This window comes from Vitis riparia, chromosome 4, assembly GCF_004353265.1.
Source record: "Vitis riparia cultivar Riparia Gloire de Montpellier isolate 1030 chromosome 4, EGFV_Vit.rip_1.0, whole genome shotgun sequence".
NCBI classification, from domain to species: Eukaryota; Viridiplantae; Streptophyta; class Magnoliopsida; order Vitales; family Vitaceae; genus Vitis; species Vitis riparia.
The window spans coordinates 6,422,737-6,442,800 of record NC_048434.1 but is presented as its reverse complement, the minus strand read 5'-3'; the positions used below and the strand labels follow the sequence as shown (position 1 = coordinate 6,442,800).

At 33.3% G+C, this 20,064-nt stretch overlaps 3 protein-coding genes across 3 annotated transcripts; all 3 read right to left on the bottom strand.

Moving 5' to 3' along the window:
- Positions 1-248: 248 nt before the first annotated feature.
- LOC117912942 (protein PHOX4) lies at positions 249-5,803 on the bottom strand. The gene is made up of 3 exons (XM_034827758.1): positions 3,372-5,803; positions 3,013-3,261; positions 249-653 (listed from the first exon to the last, which is right to left on the bottom strand). The coding sequence occupies exons 1-2, from the start codon at positions 5,416-5,418 to the stop codon at positions 3,113-3,115; spliced, it is 2,196 nt and encodes a 731-aa protein (XP_034683649.1). The 5' UTR covers positions 5,419-5,803; the 3' UTR covers positions 249-653; positions 3,013-3,112.
- Positions 5,804-9,582: 3,779 nt separating this feature from the next.
- Positions 9,583-13,846, bottom strand: LOC117912592 (receptor-like protein 9a). Its single transcript, XM_034827240.1, has 6 exons — positions 13,416-13,846; positions 13,186-13,335; positions 12,414-12,488; positions 12,167-12,313; positions 11,945-12,094; positions 9,583-11,850 (listed from the first exon to the last, which is right to left on the bottom strand). Exons 1-6 carry the CDS (start codon positions 13,768-13,770, stop codon positions 11,714-11,716), a joined length of 1,014 nt encoding a protein of 337 aa, XP_034683131.1. The 5' UTR covers positions 13,771-13,846; the 3' UTR covers positions 9,583-11,713.
- LOC117912744 (receptor-like protein 15) lies at positions 9,666-11,264 on the bottom strand. Its single transcript, XM_034827434.1, has one exon. It carries the CDS (start codon positions 11,262-11,264, stop codon positions 9,666-9,668), a length of 1,599 nt encoding a protein of 532 aa, XP_034683325.1.
- Positions 13,847-20,064: the final 6,218 nt, after the last annotated feature.

Here is a 20,064-nt window from a genome sequence, read left to right as displayed (position 1 = left end):
ATATCAGACAAAATATTTTTTAAAATAATTCAAATAAAAACACCATCAAACACGGTGATGATTCTAGTTATGCTAAGTTCTAGTGAGGTAAAAAATAAAATAAAATAAAATAAAAAATAAAAAAGGCTACAGAATAGAAGTGGAAAGAGTTTTCACACGTGATTATGAACACATCGTAAATGTAAATGTGGAAAAGAGTTTATAGGCCACTCCCTTCTCCAAAATAGAAGCCCGAAATCCCACAAATATCAAGTCTGAATAACAAGCATTGTAATATTGCACTACTTATTTTTCAAACTGAATTTACAAATCCAATACATGTATTCTCAAACTGTGAGCAATTGTAATTTATAAGCAAATAATCCTGCTTCCTGTAGTCTTTCAAGGGAAAATCCCCTACAGATGCAAAAAAAATGGCATACCTGGCTTTGCAGCCCAATCACAATTACACTCTAAATCCAAAACCAACATTAAAAAACTATACCTCAAACTGTGAACCATCCAATTGAAAAGAATAAAAAATCTTGCTTCCTGTAGTCCTCAAAAGAATCCCCAAAAGAAAATATGATACTAGCAGCTTCGCAGCAAAAAGACACTGACTAGGTACCAAGCCAACACTCAAACAGACACAATAATCCATGCAGAAAAAAGACCTGCAATAAAAGAACATCCAAAGCAAAGACATTTCAGTCGGTCCAGACGTGCTGATCTGATATCAGATTTCAAATTTATACAAGTTTTGAAGAAAATGAGATTTGCCAAGAGGAAAAAAAGAGTGCAAAAGAAGTGATCTACTCAAGCATGCAAAAGACTAAAATGCTTACCAAACATAGAAGAGCAAAGGAGATAAACTATAATCATGCAGCTGCTTTAAGGAAGAATGCCTTCAAATTAACCATTAGAGTAATCCCAATATTCAGCTGGTAAATAGCTTCTTTAATTACTACACTTTATTTTATTTGAAGTAACTAAGGTGGAAAGCGCAAAGATAAATGTTTGATGTACAAAATATTGAGGTTCAATCAGAAAGATTTTAATTTCCAAGTACCCCATTGTATGTTTTTAGTGATACTTTTTGCTGCCAAGTTAACACAAAGATATAAAAAGAATATACATACATACATACATATATATATATATGCTTCAATTAATGCATATGTCATATGAACAAGACAGATTTCAGATAGAGGTCTGCTATAGGTCACTGATCACATTGCACAACATGTACAGAATGGAGCAACTTTCTTATCATAAAATGAAAATTGATAGTTTGACACCATGCTATCCTCTGTAGCATCATGTGGCAACATGGGATTGCTATATGACAAGCTAGGAAGACTAATATCAGAGAGAAGTTGGACCCTTACTAAATAGGTAGCCAGTGATTTTTTTTTTTTTTTTTTAATCTTTTTTGATAGATAAAGAAGATGTACTATAAATAAAAAAGGTATAGACGGCGTGTACAAAGTAGCCACAATACCCAAAAGGAAGCACAAAAACACAAAAACCAGCAAACGCGCCCTACATAGAGCCTAACCAATCCACAAATCCTAACCTAATCCCAAAAAAGATACAAGAAAGAATTTTTAATTGTTTGATCTATACTTTCACAATTATCAAAGACTCTCCTATTTCCCTTCCTCCATATGGTCCAGATCACACATAATGGAGTAACCTTCCAAGTTTTTTTTCCCAACAAAGGAGTCACCCCAACTTAAGAGAAATCCCCTAATTGAAGAGTGCATCACCCATTGTACACTAAACAAAGCAAAAACAAACTACCACACAATGCATACTTTCGTGCAATGAAGGAGAATATGATCACTTGTTTCCTCATCTTCTTTGCACAAGTAGCATCTATTAGGAATTGCCCTACCCTCCTTTTAAGCCAATCCAGAGTCAAAATTCTAGCCCATGTAGCTTCCCATGCAAAAAAAACTTTCATTGGAAGCCAAGAATTCCAAATTATATCATGAGGGAAAGGCTCCACTCTCCTACAATGCAAAGAGGAGTAAAAAGACTTAACTAAGAAAGTACCATTCCTTAACCCCAGCTGCACCATAGTGTCCTCACAGTCCACTCTGATGGAGTAGTCATACAATCTCCTAAAAAATACATTCACCTCCTCAAGCTCCCAATCATGTAACTGTCTAACAAACCTAGGGTTCCAGCTACTACCATCCGAGACATCAACCACCCAAGCATCTTTTTCAGGATGCTATAGAAAAAAGTGTTGGAAACAAATCCCTTAGACAAGTGTCCCCACACCACTTGTCTATCTAGAACTTCACCCTGTTGCCGACTCCAACTCTGAACCCTGTTCTATCCTTGAGCACCTCCCATCCACCTCAGATTGTCTTCTAGACACCCACACCATACACCTCTCACTTTTTTAGTACACCATCATCTTTCTTCTTGCTCATACTTTCCTACAATTACCATTCTTAGACTCAAAGTTCAGCATATACACTACACAGGCACTTCACAGCTTTTGTTTGGCCAACACATACCAAAAGGGTACCAAGTAAGCCGACTAAATTACTTCACTATTAAGCTCCAAAAGAAATAGAGCACATACAAAAGAACTAACCAGACAAAATCAACATAAGGGGCAGGTAAGAAAATTGAGAACTAGTTTGATCAAGGAAAAGTACATACATTCCCATAGAGGATCTAGGAAAATATACAAGTAGTCCAAAATCCAGAAACACAAATAACATTCTGATTGTTCCATGGGAAAATAAAACTATGTCTTTAGGTAAGAATGAGATTTTGAAATGTTAATGATCAATCTTATCTATGCCACTTAAATTTTCATGACCGAGATCAGTGTTAGCATGAATCAGAGCAAGTCAGAGTATGGCAGTGCTTTCTCTTTTTCTCTTTTAGTTCTTAGAGAGAACTCACATATCACTAATAGGATAAAATCAGTTAAAAGTATAAAACAATAAATGTGTGACGTAACTGGAAAATTCTCCCATCCACGGGCAAGGCAATGAATTTAGGCTTTACCTATCTTAACACTGATACTGTAGCTCTTGGATGATGAAATGATAATACTGATGATCTTCTTCAATGCCTTGTAAGAATTGCCAATAACTAACAGAGAACCTCAAATATGCTCCAAGATATGATGAAGTTTTGGAACCCGCCGACGAAACAATGGTTCCAATCGAAAAGATGGAACACCAATCTGCCACCTCTTAGCATCATACATTTCATTCCATGCTTGTACAATCTCATTAATGTCGAATCCCAAACCTGCAATTATTCCAAAGGATTTATATTTTCCGATTCTAGTATTTTTGAAAGGATAAGTATGATATAGTACTAGTAAGCAACATTTTCAGCCAGTGAGTTCTTTAATTTACCTTCCAGTGCAGCTCCATTGGAACAATGGTTCTTTATCATAACAGCTATATCAGTTGGAGAAGCTCCAGCAAGTTCAAACTTTTCAACTGCAACCTCCAAACATTCTTCCCACGACAGTAGCCCCAACTTGAATTCCACAATTGAACGCTCATAAAGCAATGTACCCCACAAGAGGTATATCTGTGACTTCATGTTTGCAGCCTGCTCTGCAACGTCACTGGCAGATATATCTTTGAATAGCGCATCCAAACCCATTTTCTGCAACTGGGCCTGATATTTATCCAATTTCGAGAGGCCATTCAGACGCCGCTCCTCCATCTCCTCCCACATCAGCATGCCCCTCTCCATGCTGTCCTCAGCCTTGTTATACAGCTGTAGGACCTCCATGGAAGGCCCTGACTCTAAATCAATCTTGCACCCAATTGCATAATACCAAGAAAGTTTTGCTTGCTCAAACTGCTGCTGCCCAAGTGCAAGATGACCTTCATAGAAGTCGGGTTTGATTTTTAGAGCTTCTTCATACCTCAAACTTGCCTTGATATATTCTTTCTGTGCCCACTCATATGCAGTTTTAATCTGAGCACTAATAGATTCCCTTGATCCATCTTCAGTGAGGAATACCCTCTTTCTTGCCATGGACATGTGAACATTTCCCCAATTGAACAAGGCCAAAGCTGCCATCTCTTGAAACTTGTCAGCAGCAATTTCAAAAAGTTCTTGGGCTTCTTCACTTGTAACAGCATCCTCCATCGCCTCTGAGTACAGCTTCATCCCAAGCTCATGAAGATCCAAGTATGAATCAGAATTGAACCCAACATAGTTCTTGAACAACCGTGCAAACTGTACTATCCAGTCATCAATACACGAGAACCCATTTTCCATGTCTCCACCTTTCTCCACATTTCCATTCTCCTTAACATGAATTCCTCTCCTATCATGATTGTACACCTCCTCCTCATTCTCCATTCCTTCATACAGCGGCTCATGATCTGGACTAACTTCTGCAACATACAATCTAAGAGACCCCTGTGGATCACCTGAAGCTTCCGCAAATCTCAACTCATCATTTGTTGTGATTGTAACCAAATCACCTTCATGATCCCTATATTTTACAAGAATACCCTTCAAGCTTGGAAACCGGTCTTGAACTATGTCCCTCACCAATCGAATGCTACAATTAACCGGTAACTGTGCCCACCTTATATCCTCATTGAACACCAACTTCACAGGCCTACTCACGGTCACCACTTCTTCTTCCTTCACAATCTCTGAAACAACAACTTCTTCTTCCTCAGCAGTCTCTGGAGCCACTGCCTTCTCCTTAACAGCATCAACATTCTCCTTAACAACACCAACATTCTCCTCCACAACTGCCTTATCTACCGGTTTCACAACTGCCTTATCCACCGGTTTCACAACTGCCTTATCCAGCAGTTTCTTCACCTCAGTTTTGTTACTCTTCTTCTTCTTAGTCTTCTGTTTTACAGCCTTATAGGGAGGTGACTCGGTATACTCCGCAGCCATAACAATTTCCTTATCATCTACCTTGATACCCTTTTCCTCTATGGCCTTTTTAACCCTGTCTGCGATCTCCAACGCAGCAAGATTATTAGATTCAATACTCAGAATACCGTTAACATCCTTCAATGCTAAATCAAGTCTATTCAGAGCCTCATAACACTTAGCACGCTTCAAAAGCGCCTTACTGTATTTTGGGGAGACCTCAATCGCCAAATTGCATTGGTTTATTGCTCGTGGGTACTCCCCAATGCCCATTTGCATATAGCAAGAGGCCATGTTAGACCTCAAATAGGCAATATCAATATGGTTTTTGGGAAGCAACTTTAGGGCTTTTTCATACTTCAACATCGCCCCTTCATGGTCGCGCTTTTGAAACAGCTTGTTACCTTCTTCTTTCAATTCCTGAGACATTGTTATGAAGACAGCCGTGTCCTCATCAAAGGCCGTCGTTTTTCCGTGCTTCGCGCTGGCGTCGCCCGGTTTCGACGGCCCCGGAGTCTTCTTCTTCCCAGTGGGCTTCCCCATCGATAATCAAACAACAACAATAACAACGAAAAAAAAAAACCAAAAATCAAGGCTTACACACACAACCCACTTCACAAATCCCAGGAATTACCCAATAAAAAATAAAAAAAATCGATGTTCTTCTGAGGGAACACAACAAAAAATTCAAACCCAGAAACCCTAATTTGAGAAAAAAAAATTAAAAATTCGGATCAAACGTAATACAGAGAAGAAGAAATACCAATTAAACGCAATACAGATAATAAACCCTGATTAAAATAATAAAATATGATTTTATCGCTGTATCTGTAGATATAATAATGAGGAAATTAATATGAAAAAGAAGAAAAATTAGGGTTTTGAATGGAAACGCGGAAAGGACTCATCAATGGCGTCCTTTACAGAACGTCAACGCCATGTGAGTAATACCAATACCCACATGAAGTGAAGCACGTGTACTCAAGCTCCAATTTCTGTAATAACACATAGAAATGACCCTTTTACCCTTTTGAAATTTATGCCTTAAATTTTAAAAGCAAATAAAGAAAATAAATAATTTCTTATATAAGATATTATAAATTTGATGTTGATTTTGATATGTGAAATGCATGAATTGTAAGTCTTTCATAAATTTTGAGAAATTAAATAAATGTCCTCATAATTTTATATAGAAGAATATCTTTTTTATTTTCTAAAAAAGAAAATAAAAATAAAATAAAATAAAAATGAGTGCGTTTATCAATTTTTTTCTTCATTTCAACAAATACCAAATAATTTTGAAAGATGGCATGTTGTTACGGTAATATTAAATAAAATTTCTAAATCTTTTGGATTTTTTTCCTGATTTTGAAATCATTAAATTTATTGATAAATAGATTCCAATTACTACAACTTGATTTTTCAAGAATTATAATTTTTTTTAAAAAAATCTTGTAGTAAAAATAATTGTAAAATCTAATAAGGTGAGGACCCAAAAATATTTGCAATATTTATGAACATCTAAAATAAAGTATTTACTTATTATTTCTATTTTTGAAATTAAATAATAAGGATATGTGTCATAATTGTTTTCAAAAATAATTTTAAAAAATAGTTTTTAATAATAAGTTTTAAAAACCTTTTTCTGATTTTGGTAAAACAAAAGTTGTTTGAAAATTTAAAATATTTAATATTTTTAAATATGTTTTTAAAATAAATTTTATATTTAGTGTTTTATTTTTAATTATTTACATTTATATGATTATTTCTTAAAATAGTCATAAAAAACACAAGTGCAAACAATAAAAAAATAATTATAAAAGATATTATTTGAAAATACTTTATTTTATATTCTTAAGAATAAAAAACAAAAAATAATTTTTTATTACCAAACGTATTTTTTGCATTTTTTATTGTAAAAAACAAAAAATTATTCTAAAACACAATTTTCAATCAGAACTTAAATTTCCCTTGAATAAAAAAATATTATTTGAGAAAACAAACAATAAAAGACAGAGGGTCTCATTATTGGTTGAACATGTTTTTTTAGGGTTGTTTTAAAAAATAATTATATAAACATATAAAATTATTAAAAATAAAACATTAAATATAAAAATTATTTTTAAAATATATTTAAAAATATTAAAAATATGTTAAAAATATTTAGGGTTACAAATAAACCTTTATTTCACAAAACTTTTAGAAAGTTTTCAAAAACAGCTCTCAAAAACCGTTTTACTGTTTAAAAAAAAACAATTATCAAATAAGGCTATAATTTAAAAGAAAAAAAATCTTGTAGTGAAAATAATTGTAAAATCTAATAAGGTGAGGACCCAAAAATCTTTGCAAAATCTATGCAGCAAAAGAGGGGAGCGTGTCTTTTCCACGCGGAATAGAGAGCGTGGATGGAGCACGTGCCGGCCCGAAAAGGTGGACATATGGTCATTCTAGGCTGTACATGCTTCTTTTTTTGATGCAATAAAATCTCAGTGGATCCTTCCACTCGAAACGAATATTCCCATTTCTTTTTTTTCTTTTTCTTTTTTCACATTTTGGCGTATTTCCATTTCGTCAAATTTAAATTCTGAAAATTTTAATTGCAACCTCACTCTCATATTTTCAATTTATTTTAATTTCTTAATTTTTTGTTATTTGAAAATTAAAATTTTAAATAAGAATAAATTTAACTGAAAATTAAATTAAATTCACTAATCATTTTTGTATGTACAATTTTTATTTTAAGAAGTAATTTTTTGTGCTTATTTCACAAATTTTATTCAAAAAAAAAAACTTATAGCTTAGAAAATATTAATTCTTGCATTAAACTTTATTTAATTTAAATAATAAATTATTGGAAAAATTGCCATGTAGGGGGTAAAAGAGAAAATTCCCTTAAAGGTAATTAAAATTCCATAAATATTTGTCAACAAAAAAGATGGAAATTAAGGCATTTAAAAGCACCTTAATTTTTCAAAAAGGTAGCCCCCCACGTTAGGTGTGATCAATAACACTCCATTTTTAAACCAAAATTTTGGTTTTTAGCCCTTACAAATTGTAAGGTTTCATGATTATGTAAAGAATGATGATTTTTTTCTAATTTAAATTGATGAATCATGTTTTAGTACCGAGTTTGAGGAAGATGAAATCATTTAATATTTCATTTAGATTGTGTAACAAAATTAGGAAGGTGATGGTTTCTTAAAATAAAATAATTTTATAAAATTATATAATTTTTTTATTTTTTTTATTTTTATGTTTCTTTTTTAATTTTTTTTCTTTTTTCTAATGCATTGAGTGAATGACGTTAACAACGTCAATAAAATGTGAAAAAATATCTCTAGTACTATCACTTTGTTACAAATTATACATACAACAAAAATATATTGCAACAATGACACATTACAATAAAATTGAGAAAATTTTGAACTTTTTTTTTATGAAACTAATAGTTTTGTATGATTATATCATACTCTCTAACATACTTGTATTATGAACCATATTTAAAGTCAAATAAAATACTAATTTGAATTTATGAGACTTGTAATTTTCTTTTCATATATAAAATGATTAAACAATTTTCAATACATTGACGGAATGATGTTAATATATTAGTATGATGTCTGAATACTAATATTAATATAGTAGAAATGGGCATTTCTAAAATTATTAATGATGAAGATAAAGATAAAGAGATTGCAAATTAAGATTTTATAATGGTTTGACAATTCCCACCTATATCTGGTCTTCTCAAACTCCTTTCGGATGAGAATTCTACTGAAGCATCTAAATCTTTACCATTGGATTCATTGGCTTTAATGGGTGCTACAAATCTTTCTTCAAGTTAAATTCCAACTTGAAGTTTCAACACCCAATCCTGACCTAATAAATGTGAGTTTAAGAACACTCAACCTAGCACTATAAATACTTAAATACAAGAGAAAAAATGGATGAACACAGTGCATTATCATAATTTGCAAGTGTATGATGAATGCGATAAACAGAAAACGAGAGTTTTTAATGAGAGAAACAAATAGATAATATTAAAGAAACTTTATAATTTCATTGTTGAAACTTTATTAGATAGCTTTTCCATTGTTCAATATCTTGGGAAATAAGGTATTCATTGGTGACGCATAGTCTTTGTCATCGTAACATTTGCTATAATCAGTAATATAAAAAAAATGACATTCAAAGAGTAAAATTATCCTATGATAATCATCTCCACCGTGCGCTTTTAGATAATTTCTCATAAATTATTTCATGTTTTATCAATGCAATCAAAACTATCACATTGATTGTATCTTCAACTTCAAACTAAAACCATAGAAAATAAACTTATCAACAAGAAAACCCTTTTTTTTTTTTTTTTGAGCTATTAAAAATTAAAACTACAACCACCCTCTCATATTTTAAATTTATTTTATGTCCTTAAATTGTGTAATTTGAAAACTAAAATTTTAAACAAGAATAAATCTTATTAAAAATTAAATTAAATCCAATCTTGAGACTTTTTTTTAATATTCAAAACTAAACTTTCTAACATCGTAAGGAAAATTTGTATATCAAATTATTGAATCTAGATTACAAATATCTTTCTTTACTAAACAATCTGTTGTTCTATTTGTTTTCCTATAAATACGATGATAATCATAAATATATAGATCCTAAGATAATATTTGTTTTCCTATAAATAGGACAACAATCATGTTTGGGACATATTTTGAACATTCATTTCTTTTTCCATGATCAGAAATTTTTTCAATTCACCTCCACTGTAAGCCCAAGCCCTTCTAACTGGAGAACTTACCAACAAGGTGCATCACAAAATTGCAGCAACATGTGATCAGTACATCAATGACATGAAACCATTTCTTTCTCCAACCCCCATTGATGTAGAGAACAGCAGCAACTCCCAATAATACTACTACATAAGACGCCCCAAAGCTCACATAGAAAATGTCCCTATCTGTCAAACCTTTTTCTCCTTCATCAATTTCTGCTTCTTCCTCAGCTCTGCTGCAGTTTTTCCTCAACCGTGACCCACAAAGATAAGGATTTCCCACATAACTGTTTTCCAAGAATGTCCCAAACTGGGCTGTCATTTCTGGTATTTTACCACTTAAGTTGTTGTAAGCCACACTGAAAACTGCCAAGTTGGTTAGCTCAGTGAGTTCCCCAGGGATGGTACCAGTCAGGTTGTTGTAGGAGAGGTCCAAGCTCTCTATGCTCCTCAGGCCTGAGAAGGCTGCTGGGATTGGCCCAGTCAAGATGTTGTGAGAAAGATTCAATGCGTGAACCTGGCTCAAGTTTCCAATTTCAGGAGGTATTGCACCTGTCAACTTGTTGGAAGAGAGATCGATCCCAGTCATGGAGTATAGAAAGTTTCCCTTGTAGAAGTCGGTCCTGTTCTTCGTCGTGAACTCGGCCATGGCCTTATCATAAGCTATGGGGTAGCTGTTGACATTTACTTGAGATAATTCAATGTGCTGGCTATGATACAGATATGATGAGAATCCTGGGCTTGGGAAATATGATATGATGGAAAATTTCCCAGATCGAAATCCAGTCCTGAATTGGATTTTGTTTAAGCAAGAAGGAATATGACCAGAGAGACTGTTGTAAGAAAGATCCAATATGGTTATCTTGGACAATTGGCATAACTGATAGGGAATTTTTCCCTGAAAATGGTTTCCTTTCAAGAGGAGAATGCTTAAGCCTGAGAACATGGAAATCCAATCTGGGATGCCACCAGATAAATTGTTATTTCTAATGTCTAAAGTTGCCAAATCCATGCTTCTAGTGAAAGCCTTAGTCAGAGGCCCTGTGAGATGATTTTCCTGCAAGTGTACATGAATTAATGAGTATGGACTAAAGCAGGATGGAAGGGAGCCGGAGAGATTGTTGTTTGAAAGGTCTAGGAGTTGAAGGGCATCAAGGGAGCAAAATTCAACAGGAATGGGTCCTTCAAGACTATTGTTGGGCATGACTAGTGCAGCCAAATTTGACATATTTCCAATCCACCCTGGCAGCTTACCGGATATGGAGTTGTGACTGACATCTAATCTCTCCAATCCAGAACTGTTGGACAGGTCTGGGATTTTTCCAGAGAAGTGATTCCCATCCAAGTGCAAATGTCTCAAACGGGGGAGATTAGAAACTCTTGGAAACATTTGGCCATGCAAATCATTCTTTGAAAGTATAAGGTACTCCAGAGAGGGGCAACCCATGGCCAAGTCCTCGGGTATTCCTCCCGTGAATGAGTTGTTAGACAAGTCCAAAAAGAGCAACTTTCTCATACCACCGAAGGAAGGAATGCTACCTTCAAAGGAATTCCTCGACACATTCAGGAACATGAGATTTGGGAGAGAGACGCTGATGTTTGATGGCATTTGGCCTTGCAAGAGATTGTTGGAAATATCTATTGCAGAGGTAAATATATTTGGACGATAAGGAAGGTGAAAATAGCCTGTAAGAGAGTTATTCTTCAAGTTTAGTTCTTCCAATCTTGTATTGTTCTTCATCAGCCAAGTGGGAAAATCTTCTTCCAAACTGCTATTCGAGAGATCAACTACTCTTAAATCATGCTGGTGGTGAAGAAAACTTGGAATGGACCCTGTTTTGAGTATGCAACTTGAAAGACGAAACACCTTGAGTTGAAAGGATGGAACCCAAGTTTGATCTTCACTTTCTAACAACAATGTGTTATTCCCACAGATGAGATCAAGCACCTCAAGCTTGGAATGCTTAGCAAAGGAGCTAATGGGAGGAAAAGTTTGGAAGACATTATGTGAAAGGGAAAGGAATTCTAGTTTCATGAGACCAGCAAAGAGAGATGAATCTAGGTTTCCTGAAAATCGATTTTAGATAGATCCAATGCCCGAAGGGAGGTCAAGTTTCCCAAACATGGAGAGACACTGCCCTCAAACCCATTATCACTGAGGTCTAACTCTTGAAGGTTCTTAAGTTTGCACAAACCTGAGAAAAAAAAAAGGGAGCAAAATGAATGATTCTTTCCCATTTGGTATCAGCAAATGTTTTGAACCAAAATTCAAACTATTATAAAAGGTACCTTGAAGCGCGGTCTGTGAACCATTGATTCCATTGCTTCGCAAAGATAAGCCTTTAAGTGATGTCATTACTTCTACCATTTGCAGAATGCTGCTGCTGATATTGGTAGAAGACAAATCAAGAACCTCCAAGTTTCTCAAATTATTGAGCTCTGGAAGGGAAAAAGGAACAATTACAAGAGAGAAAGAAAGAGCAGCATTACAAAATTTGTACTTAAGCTTACCTCTGAGTGTAACAGAACCTTCCAATTTATTCCCTCCAAGATAAAGCTCCTTAAGCAATGAGAGCCTCCCCAATGATTTTAGGGTGCTGATATTGAAACCATTTGTCTCCAGGTCTAAAACTCGCAACTTTCTCAGACTTTTGAGCCCTGATATCAAAGATGGAAAATTAGAGCTATCATAAATCATCACAGACCCAATTAAAGAGTTTCTTACACTAAGCAATGGGAGAGAATTCCCTTTGTATACCTTTGGTTGTTATAAAGCTTTCCAACAAATTATTACTCAAATCCAACTCCTCCAAGTTGTGCAAAGCAGCCAACTCTGCAAAAGACGATATAAGAAATCATACAGAAAAGGCAACATACTTACCAGTGTTTGCAATACAGATCAATAGGATGCCACATGGAAGATGAAAAATGATTGGAAAAACTTGAATACAAACCTATTGACAATCAAAATTGAAATGGTAGACAGCACCAGAAGAAATGAAAACATTGGGAAATACAATTCAGCAGAGTTATAGGTACATTTGAGGAATCTATGTTACTTTCTAAGGCTATATCTGGTTCCTAGAAAGAATAAAGGAAACCAAAAAAGAAATGTTCAACATAATATTTTTCTTCTGTTTGGATAATATGGAAACGGTGAGAAAAAGTTGCAGAAAGTTTGGGAAAATGCATTACTCAATAATTAAGTTTTCTTTCCTCCAACTCTTTCATGGACAATCAAACAACAGAAAAATTTTATAATTTTATTTTATCTTTTCTTTCCTTCTATTTTTTCTTTCTATTTTCTTTCCGTGAAATTTTCCAAATACCAAACATGGCTTATATGCTTTAAAATGCAAGAATTGAAACAGGTTTCCTTAAATTGAAGGGAACGAAGCTTAAGAAGTTCACCTAGGAAGAAACTTTACAGTAACTATGGACCAAAAAATATATCATCCAGAGAAGGATATTCAAAAAGGAAGAAGGGAAAATCAAATAAAATAAAAGAGGAAGAAAGAAATCCATTGTACCTTGAATTGATCCTTCCAATATGTTGGTACCTAGAGATAGAGACTTAAGTGATGAGAGTTCAGTCAAAGATGCGAGGATGCTAATGTCCAAAGTATTATTGCTTAAATCAAGGAGCTCCAGATTGTTCAACTTAAATGGTCTTTCAGAGCCTGCAGGATAAGAAAGAGGGAAAAGATTCAAAAGGAAGAATAAAACTAAGACCTGGAAACTTAGTGGGAAAAATTTATACCCTCATCATCACCCAAAGTGGCCAGCATATTAGTAGATAAATTGAGTATTTTTAGCTCCACAAATGGACTAAACAAAGAGGCATTGAGGTACAAATCTCCCTGGGATGACTCCCTCGTATTGTTGAGAAAAAGCTTGAGTACTCGTCCTGTTGTGTTGCTACACTCAACCCTTTCCCATCCACAGCAGTCACTTTCTTCATCTTCCCAAGATGGAAGAGAAGAACAATCTGGAGAACAGAAGGCAGCTTTCAGCTCTAAGAGAGCAATCCTCTCTTCATCTAAGCATCCAAAACACCCATAATCCAGTACCAGAAACAAAACTAAGAAGGCCCAAATCCCAAAATGCCTCTCCATGAATATAATAACAATTTGCAGATTACAGTTGCATTGAACTCTGACAAAAGTAGTTAAATAGAAGATACTTTGTGATTATCCACATACCTCAATTTAATTCTGTTGAAAGTTTCAACAATGGGAAATGCTGACAAGTAGTTCACAGGAGCATTTGAGTCATTTTTTCAGATGGGACCAGCAAAAAAGATGTCCCATTTCGGGCAGGGGACATCTAGCATAAATGAGATGGCTCCACTGCAGAGAAAAAAGAGGCAACTTCCAGCGGCTGGTTGTACCAGTCAATAAAAGACTGCACATCTTCAACCACCACTAAGTAACAGCGATGTATTTCCTGTAGTGACAGTTAGTACCAAAATTTATGACAGTTAGCAATGGTGTAAAATCACAGAGATGAGAATAAGATAGGAAAGACATTACAGTTAAGAGACAGTCAGAACTTAGAGCTATTTTAATTGAATTACTAGTCATTCTCCTAGTCACCTACTTTTCTTTATGCAATGTTGGATTATAACGGTGGTGTTCATATGCTTGCTTATATTTCAAGATTGAATTTAACATGGAGAAAAATCCTTTGGTATCTGGCTGTTGGGTGTTTTCAAGAATGCTGGAAAAACTGGAAATATATAGTTAAGGAACTAGGTGACATATTGACCAAATCTTCACCATACAGATTACAAAGCAATGTGTCACATATCAAGGTCTCAGCTGTGGACCAATGTAGTTTATGGAGTGAATGAAGTTCTACATTAACTGAGAAAATTCTTATCCTGGGTATAGAATTCCACATTTCTAATTTTGAATAGAGTAAGATTGTCGGAAAATTTGAAGTTTGAATTATTCAAATATTTGTTGATTTGAACTAGTCACAGAAGTTTGTTAAGAGTAGAAGTTAAATTGTTTGTTTTTGAATCTTATCATATTAGAAGATTGTCGGAAAGTCCTCGATTTTAGGACATGAAATATAGACGGAAAATATCACAATCATAAATGTGTATGATATAAATAAAAAGAAATTATGGACACAAATAAATCAAAATCGTGTATTGCCATTCATATTTGGCAATAACGTGTAAATCAAATTAGAATAGTATATTGTCATTCATATATTTGGCAATAGCGTGTGATCTACATGGAAGCCTGTGGTGGTAGGAGGTTATAAATAGAAGCCTCCTCTACTCATTCTATTCATTCCCCAGTCAAAAGAAAAAGAGCGGTACAACTCTTTCAGTGAAAAAGTAAAGTTGTCTTTAGAGTTACAGAATTATTATTTTTTGGGTGTAATTATTCTTTTGGGTTTGTGAGGAGTGAGTGTTTGTAATGGTACCAAAATTTATGACAGTTAGCAATGGTGTAAAATCACAGATATGAGAATAAGATAGGAAAGACATTACAATTAAGAGACAGTCAAAACTTAGAGCTATTTTAATTGAATTACTAGCCATTCTCCTAATCACCTACTTTTCTTTATGCATGTTGGATTATAATGGTGGTGTTCATATGCTTGCTTATATTTCAAGATTGTATTTAACATGGAGAAAAATTCTTGGGTGTTTTCAAGAATGCTGGAAAAACTGGGAATATATAGTTAAGGAACTAGGTGACATATTGACCAAATCTTCACCATACAGATTACAAAGCATTGTGTCACATATCAAGGTCTCAACCGTGGACCAATGTAGTTTATGGATTAAATGAAGTTCTACATTAATCGAGAAAATTCTTGTCCTGGGTATAGAATTCCACACTTCTAATTTTGAATAGAGTAAGATTGTCAAAAGGTTTGAAGTTTGAATTATTCAAATATTTGTTGATTTGAACTAGTCACAGAAGTTTGTTAAGATTAGAAGTTAATTTGTCTGTTTTTGAATCTTATCATATTAGAAGTTATTTATTCAAATAAGGGTTGGATATCAACCTGAAAGAAATCATGGACATGGATAAATCAAAATCGTGTATTGTCATTCATATTTGGCAATAACATGTAAATCAAATTAGTCATTCGTATATTTGGCAATAGCGTGTGATCTACATGGAAGTCTGGTGGTGGTAGGAGCTTATAAATAGAAGCCTCCTCTACTCATTCTATTCATTCCCTAATCAAAAGAAAAAGAGTGGTACAACTTTTATGAAAAAGTAAGGTTATCTTTTAAGGTTAGAGAATTATTATTTTTTGGGTTTGTGAGGAGTGAGTGTTTGTAAACACTTGTGGTTATTTTTCTCCCTATAGTGAAAATTTGCAATAGCTCTGTGGATATAGCTTGTTTTAGGTGAATCACATAAATTTCATGTGTTGATTTTGTTTGCTCCATTTTGTTATTATTATTTTTATTCGTTTCATTAATCTGGTGTTTTGGGAGGTCTATATCCTAACACAACCAAGTTGTTAGGACTTAGGAGAGGGTTTTTGGTTTCCTTAGTTTAAGGATTTTTGAATCCTAAAGTCGATCTATAAATCCTATTGTATTTCCTAATCTAAAAGAATAAGAATTCAGTGCTTTTTGTTCTGTTTTTTCTCCTACTTTGACTTCATGGTATCAGAGTCCACCGGTTAGTAGTTGACAGAAAACAATGGTCAAAATGCAACTTGCAGAGTCCCTGTATAGATGGTAACATCATTCACCTAATATTTGAAGAATTTAAAGAAAAGCAGGGGCTTGTGGTGATGTAGGAAGAAGAAATTGAAGAGCCAACAGGAACATACATATGTTGACAGGATATAAGTCCATCATTGTTCATATCAAAAAACATAAAAAATTCTGACGGATCACAACGTAACTCTCCAGGACTCCTTTCCCCCCTCAAATACCCATCCCTAACAAGGTGTGATTCAGATGGAGGGAACACAGGAACAACTGCCCGCATGAAATCTGCTGGTCTCATTAGTATTTCTCCTTCAGGGGTTCTGAACGATGCAAAGTACTCAAAAACCTTCAAGGAAAACATGGACCAAGACTTTGTCAATGTGAATATTTAGTAATGATCTGAATAAATCAAACACTAAACTAGCTTGATGCAGCACCAGTTAGAGTTCAAGCAGTGCAATAAAAATGCATGTCAATCCTGAGGCTCAAGGATTGCATTATTCTCTTAGAACAGTGACAAATAAGACAAATAGCAAATCCTAAAAGTGACATTAAGTAGAGCCTTTGGTGTTGCATAAAGTCCAAGTCTGATCTTTAAGAAATCCAAAATAATTAGAATAGACCAAAGATTGAGAAGGGGAAAGAAGGAATATTATCCTGACAAATCATCCCTTGAGACCTATCTCAAGTGGTAAAGGGTTGGGAAAGATTTGTGAGAGGTTCCAGGTTCAAGTCCCAATGGGGACAAAAAATTACCTGCCAAAAAGATATTATCCTGACAAACAATATGTAATCCAAGTTTACAATGTACTGCAACAGATTTTGGGAATTGTACAACCATTATACTTGAACTGATTTTGATGATTATGGAAATAACGATGACGACAGTTATAACACCAGCAATAAAAATAGCAATGCCACAACAACAAATTCCCACAGCTTATAATCATGTTGATAATAAAATAAATTCAATAACTTTACTAACATTTATTTCATGAACCACGTGGGATCATTGCTGACACACAGTTGGGCTTCTTTACTGCAGTTAATCTTGAAAGTTTGAGCCTGATGTCATAAAGTTCAAATCTCAAAGCTCAAGGGCATGCTTGAGGTGGAAGACCATCAAAATCCCTAGGGTGCAATGCATCCATCCTTTTAAAAGAATTCCTTGTGAAATTTAAAATGAAAACTGTACAAATGAGAATATTTTCATTCAAAATTGTTGTTGTATACATAATCGGTCCCTATTTAACATGTACACAAAGAGCAAAACAATGAAAAAAATACAAATATAAAAAAAAATAAAAATCACACAAATTACCTACAACTGGGGCCTCAATCTTTCCCTCAATATTCCACAAATCACCATTCAAATTATACCGGATTTCCACACTCCCCCTCAAGTTAGATCATAGATATTAATCATGTCCAACTTGTAAATAAAATCTTCAAAGCTTGATTTCTTGCACCCACTCTCTGTGATTCTTAATGTTCAATTTTTCAATGATAAGATGGAGTGGGGAGTTGTCGAATGCACCGACGGGGCCCATTGAGGAGTGTATCTCCGACACTCTTTCATGGGTTTCCGATTGACTGGACTCATGGTTGTCTCCTCTTTGGGCAGCCATGGATTGATTAGGGTTTTAGAGCAAACACCGCTCTAATACCATGTAGAAACTGAGAATATTTTCATCAAAATTGTTGTTGTATACATAATCGAGTCCATTTGGTGTATTTCCATTTCGTCAAATTTAAATTCTGAAAATTTTAATTGCAACCTCACTCTCAAATTTTCAATTTATTTTATTTTCTTAATTTTTTGTTATTTGAAAATTAAAATTTTAAATAAGAATAAATTTAACAGAAAATTAAATTAAATTCACTAATCATTTTCGTATGTAAAATTTTTATTTTAAGAAGTAATTTTTTGTGCTTATTTCACAAATTTTATTCAAAAAAAAACTTATAGCTTATAAATATTAATTCTTACATTAAACTTTATTTAATTTAAATAATAAATTATTGGAAAAATTGCCATGTAGGGGGTAAAAGAGAAAATTCCCTTAAAGGTAATTAAAATTCCATAAATATTTGTCAACAAAAAAGATGGAAATTAAGGCATTTAAAAGCACCTTAATTTTTCAAAAAGGTAGCCCCCCACATTAGGTGTGATCAATAACACTCCATTTTTAAACCAAAATTTTGGTTTTTAGTCCTTACAAATTGTAAATTATGTAAAGAACGATGATTTTTTTCTAATTTTAAATTGATGGATCATGTTTTTGTACTGAGTTTGAGGAAGATGAAATTGTTTAATATTTCATTTAGGTTGTGTAGCAAAATTAGGAAGGTGATGGTTTCTTATAATAAAATAATTTTACAAAATTATATAATTTTTATATTTTTTTTGTTTTTATGCTTCTTTCTTAATTTTTTCTTTTTTCTTTTTTCTAATGCATTGAGTGAATGATGTTAACAACGTCAGTAAAATGTAAAAAAATATCTCTAGTACTATCACTTTTGTTACAAATTATACATACAACAAAAATATATTGTAACAATGACACATTACAATAAAATTGAGAAAATTTTGAACTTTTTTTTTATGAAACTAATAGTTTTGTATGATTATATCATACTCTCTAACATACTTGTATTATGAACCATATTTAAAGTCAAATAAAATACTAATTTGAATTTACGAGACTTGTAATTTTCTTTTCATATATAAAATGATTAAACAATTTTCAATACATTGACGGAATGATGTTAATATATTAGTATGATGTATGAATACTAATACTAATATAGTAGAAATGAGCATTTCTAAAATTATTAATGATGGAGATAAAGATAAAGAGATTGCAAATTAAGAGTTCGACAATTCCCACCTATATCTGGTCTTCTCAAACTCCTTTCGAATGAGGATTCTACTGAAGCATCTAAATCTTTCTTCAAGTTAAATTCCAACTTGAAGTTTCAACACCCAATCCTAACCTAATAAATGTGAGTTTAAGAACACTCAACCTAGCACTATAAATACTTAAATACAAGAGAAAAAATGGATGAACACAGTGCATTATCATAATTTGCAAGTGTACGATGAATGCGATAAACAGAAAACGAGAGTTTTTAATGAGAGAAACAAATAGATAACATTAAAGAAACTTTATAATTTCATTGTTGAAACTTTATTAGATAGCTTTTCCATTCTTCAATATCTTGGGAAATAAGGTATTCATTGGTGACGCATAGTCTTTGTCATCATAACATTTGGTATAATCAGTAATATAAAAAAAAATGACATGCAAAGAGTAAAATTATCCTATGATAATCATCTCCACCGTGCGCTTTTAGATAATTTCTCATAAATTATTTCATGTTTTATCAATGCAATCAAAACTACCACATTGATTGTATCTTCAACTTCAAACTAAAACCATAGAAAATAAACTTATCAACAAGAAAACCCTAATTTTTTTTTTATTTGAGCTATTAAAAATTAAAACTACAACCACCCTCTCATATTTTAAATTTATTTTATTTCCTTAAATTGTGTAATTTGAAAACTAAAATTTTAAACAAGAATAAATCTTATTAAAAATTAAATTAAATCCAGTCTTGGGACTCTTTTTTTTTTTGTATGAAAGGATACTACGAAATAGATACCTACAAATATTATTAAAAGATGTGTCACAATAATATTCAAAAC